Source organism: Cornus florida, unplaced genomic scaffold (genome assembly GCF_030987335.1).
Source record: "Cornus florida cultivar Cherokee Brave unplaced genomic scaffold, ASM3098733v1 CherokeeBrave_3.0.0_Hap2_Chr09, whole genome shotgun sequence".
NCBI classification, from domain to species: Eukaryota; Viridiplantae; Streptophyta; class Magnoliopsida; order Cornales; family Cornaceae; genus Cornus; species Cornus florida.
The window spans coordinates 91,079,261-91,089,608 of NW_026775579.1; the positions used below are offsets into that span (position 1 = coordinate 91,079,261).

Here is a 10,348-nt window from a genome sequence, read left to right on the forward strand (position 1 = left end):
AAAAATATAGAAATTAGAAAAATATTTTTCTTTTTAAGAGTATTTTTTTTTTTTTTAAGATTCATTTTTCTCTCTATTATTCATGTTTGGACTTTATATTATTATAATTACATTGTAATATTAAAATTAAATATATTAGGTTGACTTCGACCTTTGTTTAGATGATGGCAATGCTCTTCATTTACATTGTAATAATTTGATTTCCATAAAGTTGTTTGGAGATATATATATATATATATATATATATCCGGCTTATTCGTCAGTTGTTTAATTAACTTGGTGATGATGTTATTTCACCTCTAATTTATCATATATATGTTGAGAGAGGGCTCAAACGGTGGATCTTTACGCAACGACTTCGTCTTCGTCTTCCACATCGCACCAAATAGATCTGCGATTCGACCACAATATCTTTCACAATCGATTCGCTTTCTTGTATTGAACCAACCATTGATTGATCCATCGATTTTAATCTCATTTTCTCAATTTCCAAATGTCTTCATAACATTAAGAATTAATTAAATATCTACTACTTCACGTCCATGAGTTTCGCGTTCGTCTGCGATATATTGTAGTCACATATATATACATATATCGCAGCATATGTATATATTCGTTTGCTAGTAAGCATTAAGAATGGGCTCGAAGAAGAAAGCCACGTCGCATAAATCTCCTCGTTCTCCTTCTCAAGATACGGATACGTTGGTCTCAGGCAAGTGTTTATTATTATTATTATTATTAATTTTTATATGTTAGTCAAGTTTGTGGGGATTTGATTATTGTATTTTGAACTGTCTTTTTGTCTTCGAATTTGGTGATTGATGGAGTGTTTGCGGTGACTCTTTACATTTGTATGAAAAATTTGGGTCTTATATATAAATTGTTTGAATTTCCAAAAAAAATTATATATTTTGGGGCTTATATGTTGTATGCATAGCTATTTCCTTGATTAGAGTGTGAATTTCAATATTGTGGATGAGGAGGGTTTAATTTACTGCATAATCCGAACCATAATAAAAATGTCTTCTCCAAAACCCTCATCATTTAGATTATGCCCTCTCATAAATTTGGTTTTTTTAAGCCGTTAAATGACAACTTTATTAGTGTCACGGCCTCCTGGGTGGTTTTTGGTTAATCCTAGTACGTTCAGTTTAATGGGGATTAGAGTTGAAATTATTTATCATGTATGGTTAGGGTATATACTACAAACTTCTCATGGAGGCTATTTTTATGAATTTCCAGTTTTCCATCTTGAAGAACCGAGGTTATACAACTGTAGGGAAAACTGGTAATGTGTTAGGAGGAACTATCTTCACATTAGACTAGCTTACTCACGATGTTGCAATTTATTTGTAACTAATATTCTCTGCTACATAATATGTCTTTCAGAAACAATATAATATTTTCAGACAATAATTAAGGAATTTATTGTTACAGAACTTTAGCTTAAATATATGCAAAAAGCTTGGAAAATAGGACCTCATTAGGCAAGGTTGAGGCAAATCTTAGACGACAAAAGGAGAAAACAAGTGTACATATGAAGTCTTGATCTTGTTGATTCCAAATTGGTGTATGCACTGCAATAGTGACACCATGCTGGCGAATCAAGCAGGCATTTGGGAATGATATTTTGTTAGATTGATGCTTTTATGGTCTATGTTATCTTTACTATTTGGACTCTTTGATTGTTGGTTCTACCAAGTTTGTACACCAAGGCTGTATTCTATGAAAGAGTTCTTTTTATATCTTTTATTTATTTATTTAAAATTTTGGCAAATGGCCTCTAACAAGAAGATTTTTAATGGGTTGGGTACATTTGTAAGTGAAATATATCTATCCAGAGAGTACAGTTGGCCTATAAATTACTGAGAGTGTGATGCTACTGTACTATGTGTGTGTGCACGTGCGTGTGGGTGCATTTGTGTGTAGGCTTTTTGTTAAGAGAAAATTAGTGTTCTCATTTTTTTAAGCGGTACCTGTAAATGTTAGCCATTATTTTGGCCAACCTGGGAAAAGAAGTAGGATCCTTATTGATAATTGTAGTACCTTTGACTTTATTCTTAATAAAATTAACAGGTCTATTCATGGGCATTTTAAACCAAGTTTAGAGGCATTGTAATAGTTATCCCTTTTAGTGGCTAAACAGTAGTAGTATATCGTTTACTTGATATCCTGCCTGTCCTGCAATTTATCATTGTTGGATTTCCCTTCCAATTCACGAGCTTAAATAAATTGGCAGATTAATGTTCAATAATAATAATAATAATAATAAATTGGCAGATTTGAGTTTGTCAGAAAGAAGGAACTTTGGACAAGTCCGTTATGGTTCCATCAGTGAAATGCCTAATCTTTCTTCTGCTTTCAAATCTTTTTTGCTAAATATTTTTCAGTTCCTTCTCAACTTTCCCTGTGTGACAACAACAAATCAACCCACATGTATAAACCCTACGGCGAGTGTGGTTTGGGAGAGAGAATAAAATAAGAGAATAATTCATTAATCATTACACATTGTGGTCTCCAACAATTGAGGATGCAAAGAGGGACAGATATGGTGTATTGGCAGAAAGTGGTACCCTTAGCTGGAATCTGCATTTTTACACATGGCAGAAAGTGGAGAGAGATCAACAATGGGCAAAAAAAAAATTCTCAAAATGCTCTTTTCCGTTTTGATAGGCATCATCCAGTTTTGATTGTGGCCATTGGAAGTACAACAAACTAACCTGGAGTTAAACTTCATTTTTTCTTGAAAGCAAGCATCATTTGCTTCCTTTGGGGAATGTGTTACACTTTTATTTGCATTCTCTATCTCAAATTTCATGTTCATCTAAGACTAGTAATTGTATTTGCAGTGCTCTGTTTGCTGCCAGATAAAGGATAGAAAAAGAGAAATAAAAGAATGAGTACATAGTAACATTTTAATATCAGAAGGAAGCTTTTGAGATCCCATAGAATTCCATGAGCTAATACTATTGCTACTTCTTGCAGGACTCCATGCGAAGTATCAAGGGGAACTAGAAAATTTAAAATTAACAACACAACCTCTCAGAACATTAAAGCTTTTCATTTTGGCTAGTATTCAATATTTTAAACGATCAGCAAAATATCTTTTGGCGCATGGTGTCTGGCTTATCCTTTTGAGTACCTGCATGGTGATTCTTGGAATACTACTTGTGACCATTGATGGTCCTCATGGAAAGGTACTTCACTTTTTCGATTATCTTAGTAGCTTTTTATTTTGGTGCATTTTACATTCACATATAGAGCTACAAATACCTTTTACTATGTGGATAAAAATTTAACTTACGACCACTTGCAAGGTTGGTTTCTTATTGAATAATTATTGTTATATTCTAAATCAAGAAACTCTATCAGTTTGCCATGACCTTCAAGTCATTAAGCTTATGGTGGCTCCATGGCCACTTTGCAAAATTGAGTTAAGCTCGAATCTCATTGTGTTGTATGTTAAGGATGATAAATATCATGAACATTTTATTTTATGTTTATTTATATAGTGGTAAGTAAGACATCCACACCCCCATCACTTGAACCTCCATCTTTTCTTTTGGAGAAGGCAGGAGAAATCACTTTAGCATACAACATGTGGTATTCTTTTTGTGACTTACAATAATTCCTTTTGTTTTCGGCATACATAATGAACGTTATTTGGGTTCTTATTATTCAGTCTGTTGTTCACCTTTATCTGCAGCATGTTGAGGAGCTTCTTCAATATTTACGGTTTGGGTTGTGGTGGGTGGGCCTTGGTGTTGCATCTTCTATTGGTCTTGGTGAGCAAAATAAATCTGCACAAAGTTTATGCATTGTTGTACATTGACAAGTATGTCGTTGATGGTTGTTGACGTTTCTATGTTGGTCTGAACATTTAATTGTTTATTAAAACTTCTGCAGCCAACTATTAAATTGTTTTGGCATCAAAATTATTCTTGTGTTTTTCATAACCCGTTATTTTAGAAGTTTAAGCACAATTAGAGAGGATTGCAAATTTTTTTATTTAATTTAACACTCTCGTTATGTGTAGCACATCACGAGTGGGCCATATACATGAATTTGTTGTATGCAGAAATGCTGTAATGGTGAAGTTTGTGTTTCAAACGCAGGACTTTTTTAGTTGGCTACCAACTACTCTAGAAGGCAATTTATTAAAGAGATGTAATTTAAGTATCAATATACTGAATATGCCCCTCATGTAGGTAGTGAGATTTGAGTTTAAACCTTCGTGCTCTAGTACCATGTTAGCAACTGGCTGCTCTAAAAGCTTAAATTGTCAGAAAATGTTCAAGTGTCTATATTATTACTTGCTTCCTTGGGCTTGGACGGATCTTTATTCATGAGTGGATCAAGTACATACATGTTAAAAATTGTCAGGAAAGAGGTGAATTCAAGTCTAGAACTTACATGCTCTAATGCCATGTTAGCAGTCAACTATCCTAAAAAGCTTAAATTGATTGAAGCATTATGATTTATTTCATTATTTCATACATTATAATGTAAATGTAGGTTTGTCATGGTGGACTCTTCACTTTGTAAACTAGTTTGCAGTTATGTCAATCTCCTAACTCTTAATCTGATGGATCTTTGTGTTGTTTGATAAACTTAAAAATTAAGTACTAAAAATTTTAAGAGCTGAATTTTAAGTGTTGTTTTTAAATCGCAATTAAAAATTGAGATTTTCTTAAAATCTTTTTTATTGTTAGTGTTCAGTATTCATTGATGAGTGGAGTCATTGTCACTTAAAATTTTACCACATTTTAAGTGGCATTTACCTTTTCAAGTGATATTCAAATTGCTTATCAAACACAATTAGATAACCACAATTAAGTGTTGAATTGGGTTATCAAACAAAACCGTACTAGCTAAATGTAAATGTAAGTTTGGCTAAGTGACCTCTTCACTCCATAGCTGGTTTGTGGTCATGTCAGTCCACCTACGCCCATATTGTTATACTAGCGTATCTGATGCTGGCAAGCTTGCAAAATTTAGATGATGTCATTCAGCTGCTAGGGTGTGAATCAATTAATAATTATTTGTTAAAAAGACTCAATTATTTATTTGTTCTTTTGTTATTTGATTGAATATATGTGCGGAATGATAGATATCTATCTCATCTCTGATAGCATATTCACCGATACACCTTGACCTGCCCTGTAATAATTAGCACTAACAAGACTAATTGCATTATCTGCCCTATTTTGTCCAGGATCTGGTTTGCACACTTTTGTTCTTTATTTGGGTCCTCATGTTGCCTTGTTCACTATAAAAGCAATGCATTGCGGCCGAGTTGATATCAAAAGTGCTCCATATGATACGATACAATTGAAAAGAAGGCCTTCATGGCTTGATAAGGATTGCTCAGAATTTGGGGCTCCATTGTTTTCATCGTTAGATGGTTCACGGGTACCACTTAGCAGTATATTGCTACAGGTCCAGTTAGAGGCTTTTCTGTGGGGCATTGGGACTGCGCTTGGAGAGCTTCCTCCATATTTCATTTCAAGAGCAGGTTTGAGTGCTGAAGACATTTTTATATATTCTTATATTACTAAATTTTTCTAACGCTTATTAAGGAATTTAATGTGACGTTACATTGGTAGAAAATATTAGCCCATATACACTTTATTTCTTACCTTTCCAAAGGATTGAAATGGCAGTCATAGTTCTAATATGAGGATTACTAAAAGATTTATTTATCTTTCTTATATATATACTTTGTTAAAATGTTCCCACTTTACATTTCAAGAGCAGGTTTGACGGCTGAAGGTTTGACGGCTGAAGCATTATTATATATTGTTAGATTACTAAAATTTTCTAACACAAACTTTATTAAATAATTTTGGCTGAAAGGATCTATGATGAATATTGAATGCCAGTAATCCCGGAATTTATGGAACATCATTTGATTAAAGAGTAAAGTTGTAAGCATTAGCTTATAAAATTCAATGCTTGCATTGTGGTTTCTTCATATTCTGTGTCATAGTTTGTATTTAGGAATGCGTTTGGCCTCATTCATGTCTTTCTAAATTGTAATGTTAAGATTTTGGTCATAAACTTTCATAAATATTGACAGGTCTTTACTAGTTCCACTTCCGGTTTTTTTTTCTTTCCTTTTACTTTTTGTGCAGGTAATCTGTCTATATAAATTTTTAGTGTGTTAATGGGAAAGCACATATGATCTCATTTTATGTTCCAAAATCTGATGAATCATGGTATTGTCAAATATGTTAACTTGTCAGTGTGTGTGTGGGAGGGAGAATATGTGGGGGAATGGAGATGATGTGATTTTATTTATATAAACTGACGTATGTTTAGGGTGGTAGTTCAAACAGTTAAATCTTTATATTGCACAAAAAAAGAAAAAAAAAAAAAAAAAAGTACCTTTCATATGCTCACATGCAAATTATGTAATGATGCGCATAATCTCCGCACACCCCCCCCCCCCCCCCCTCCCCCAAGGGCGGGCGCGGGCGCGCACGTTGCTATGCCTAAGCTCTATTGGACATCAAATTGCATAGACATCGCAGCAGCTACTAGGAGTTATGTAATCGTTCTTTAGTTTTGCTTTCATTTGAACCAAGTGATGTGTGCCGCAGGATATTGATATAACCATTTCAAAAAGAATGCCTCACTCTCATGTTTGCAGCACAGAAGGTGCCCCAAGTATACAACCTCAGCTCTCATCCCTTTTCTGTCTCTCTCATAACTAACCCCTTCTGCATACTGGTTTTCAGCTAGTGCTCATGCAGAGCTTCTATAACAAGATTCAAACCTATATTTTTTGCAGCCTTGCTGGAGCTTCCCATCTCCAGGTGTTTCCTGTTGGCTACCTTGAGGTCTGGAGTCATTCTTTTGTGGAGTTTTGCAACACTAGTTGAATTTTTATTAATCTGGAGAATTGTTAAGTTGCAGCCTGAATATGCATGGTGGTTGACGATGAAACATTTTGATGCATATATGGCGTTTCTGACATTTATTTGTATATGTACAAGTATGCTGTAATCACACGATTTTGTGGTATGCTTTTATGTTTCTCTTACAAGGCAGCTTCTCATTACTAGGTCGTACTGTTCAGCGTGTGTTTGACATGAGTAGTATCAGATCTTCTCTTAATAATTTGAAGGACTTTTGCAATTTGATCACTTCTACAATTCTGCATCTTCATGCAGCACTAGCGTCAGGTGGCAAATTGGATGCCATGGAAGAATTGGATGCTTCCTCAACTGAAGATAATGGAGTCATAGCTACTTGCCTGAATCAAATGAAGCGCTGGTTCCTATCACACTCGCAATGTTTGAACTTCTTTACAATTTTACTGCTTGCTTCGGTTAGTTTTGATTCCCTACCCTTATTTTCTAGCATCACTTCATTGCAAAATAGTGTAGTCAAATTTATGCTGATTGACATTGTTAGCACATGACTTATTAATTAATTGTTAATGTCTGTTTAAGCACTGTTGACTGTTTTTATGATTCCTCCTGGCTTTTTATTGGGTGGGGGAAAGAGAAGAGGGATGGGGCTGGGGGAGGATGTTTTACACGATGTTGAGCTTTTGCCACAGCGTATATGTTAAACTATTAATATGTATTCTCTTGGTTAACTGAAGCATTTTTTAGGTGCCAAATCCTTTATTTGACCTAGCTGGCATCATGTGCGGACAATTCGGAATTCCTTTCTGGAAGTTTTTTCTTTCAACATTGGTTGGAAAGGCAATTATTAAAACTCACATACAGGTTTGTGAAGGTCTGATCCTCATACTTCTTATACCTTGGAAACTGTTTAGACCAACTGTGGGTGGTGCTATTACTGCCTAGAGATCTTTGGGAACTTATAAATTTTTGCCCAAGATTTGTACAGGCACTTCATTTTATTTGATTGAGAAAAACAAATTATATGGCTATAATGAAATGGATAAATATCTAAAGGAAAACAAACCGGATCAGCTTGAGCCGAGTAGACACAATCCTGATGTGTGGCACATCGTTGTTGGGCTTGTCTCTATTCGTCTCAAGCCAATTTCGGCCTGAAATGCACAGTCCATAGCTCAAACTTCTTGCCGTCACCAGGAAGCTATATAGTTCAATCTTAAAAACATCATGTGTTGACTTCTGATTAGTTGTTTTGTTGATTACTCTTATGCAGACGATATTTATTATTTCAATTTGCAATAATCAACTTCTTGACTGGATAGAAAATGAGTTGATTTGGGTGCTTAGCTTTATACCTGGTTTTGCTGCTGCCCTGCCCAACCTCGTCGCCAAAGTGCATGCAATGAAAGCCAAGTATATGGCAACCCATCCTCCCGTTCCCTCGGATATGAAGGTGCTTCCTCTTTTTGGATGGGATTTGGCTGTTCTCTCTGGTTTATCATTTTTGAATTTGGATTTAGTCACATTTGCTGAAGTTCGTTTTTAATATTTTTCTCAGGTTAAGAGCTGGGAATTGTCATTTGCTTCAATTTGGAACACAGTCGTATGGCTCATGCTTATGAACTTTTTCATTAAGATTGTGACTGCAACTGCACAGGGGTATCTTAAAGAGCAACAGGAAAAGGATTTGGCTGCTCGGAGAAACAAATTATCAGCATCAAGGGACTCGAATGAGTCTGAACCTTCATTCATCTAGAAGAACTTGAAAAGTAACCTATTATGCCCTCTGTTTTTTTTCTTTTATTCTAGCTTACAATTAGAGATGATGAAATTTGAGTGAGAATCCCCATTCATGAGTCGCCATTAAAGCCACCTGAAAACTATCTGTTTGTCACAAGTCAACAGAAGTTGAAGGAATGTTGGGGAAGTATTGTCTGTGGGGGGAAATTCAAGTGCCATATTTAGCTACTCTTGGGATTTGGTGATTAGAAACTTACCATTCTTTGGCAATGCAAGGCAAATTTTTTAGCTTGTTCATCTTTATGCTTTGCGATTTCAGTATGTGTAAGTAATAATTGTAATATATAGAGACAAACATCTTGGGATTGTTGTTGAGGTTTTGGAACAGAGTTTTTCAAATCTTCAGCATGTAATGAATTAAGCAGTCAATGCAAAGCAGATAGCCATGTCAGAATGCATATAATTATTATCATTATCTTTCTTTTTTCTTTTTCTTTTTCTTTTTTTCTTGCGATCAGGTAAGTACTTACACATTTTTATTTCACAAGCTTGAACCTTTCCCCTCATCTTTGAAGATGGGAAAGTTATCCAACTGGGTTCATGCATATAAGTTGTCAAAACAACTTCCCTATTTTTATAAACAAAATGTGTTGAAGGATTTAAATATTAAAAGATATTCCATCACTTTCCTATTGGACTAAAAGATGATCACCCGTATAGAGTATCTATTAAAAAATTTAAATATTAAAGTTAAACATTTTAAAAAAAGAAAAAAAAAATGGTTTTTGTTCCTAGTACTTCTCCACTATGAACACAGACCTACAAGGTCCCTCGTCTGCATTTACTTGGTTTCTGTCTTAACCCCACGTTGAGATGTTAGTGGACGCATAATGGGTTTATTAGTTTCCAAATCCAATATTCTTTTAGGCTCCATTTGGTTGGATGGAAACAGCTAGAAAGGAAAAGAAATGGAAAATGAAAAGAAAAGTGAAGTGGATGAAAAGAAAAGTGAAGTGGATGAAAAGAAAATTAATTTTCTAGTATGTATTTGGTTAGGATGAAAATTTATTCAAGAAAATTGTAGAAAAATATCATATTATAGTTTGGATACCTAAATTACCCTTATTTTATAAAATAATAGAGAATTAGTAATAAAATATATTTAAAAAAATAATAAAATTTTCAATTAAAAATTTAAATTAATTGAAAAACAACTAAGAATGGAAGTCAAATTAATTAAAAATTTATCAATGATAAAGTTGTTAATGGACTCCAATTTTTTGAAACTTAGTAAAAAATTGTTATTGTTTCCAAATATAAAATAAAGTTGTTGGGTAAAATAATATTAATGAAGTTGTTGGGTAAAATAGGAATACTAAATAAAAAGACACGCTTTCGCAGGAAAATAAAATTTCCCCGTGTTTTGTGAAAGAAACAATTTGGAGAAAATAAAGGGTTACAAGAATCATAATTTTCTAGAACTTTTCCTTTTCTATCTAATCAAATTATAAAAAAATTTTAAAATTTTCTATTTCCTTTCTTTTCCTGTTGATTCTATCCAACTAAACGAAGCCTTAGGATAAAATTGTGCCTATTTAGTATTTACTATTATCCAACCAAAATCTTGAATTCCACGTGGGTCTCTCAATGTAACACTCACTTGGTGTAACGGATGAGATTTGATACTAGTATTGTCAAAGCTGTTAGGCTTCAAATGGGTGATAATTATTGTG

At 34.0% G+C, this 10,348-nt stretch overlaps 1 protein-coding gene across 1 annotated transcript; it reads left to right on the forward strand.

Annotated features, from left to right (window-relative positions):
• Window positions 1-255: 255 nt before the first annotated feature.
• LOC132275130 (vacuole membrane protein KMS1-like) lies at window positions 256-9,087 on the forward strand. The gene is made up of 8 exons (XM_059776532.1): window positions 256-712; window positions 2,986-3,197; window positions 3,707-3,785; window positions 5,216-5,515; window positions 7,176-7,333; window positions 7,623-7,739; window positions 8,149-8,328; window positions 8,434-9,087. The coding sequence occupies exons 1-8, from the start codon at window positions 637-639 to the stop codon at window positions 8,629-8,631; spliced, it is 1,320 nt and encodes a 439-aa protein (XP_059632515.1). The 5' UTR covers window positions 256-636; the 3' UTR covers window positions 8,632-9,087.
• Window positions 9,088-10,348: the final 1,261 nt, after the last annotated feature.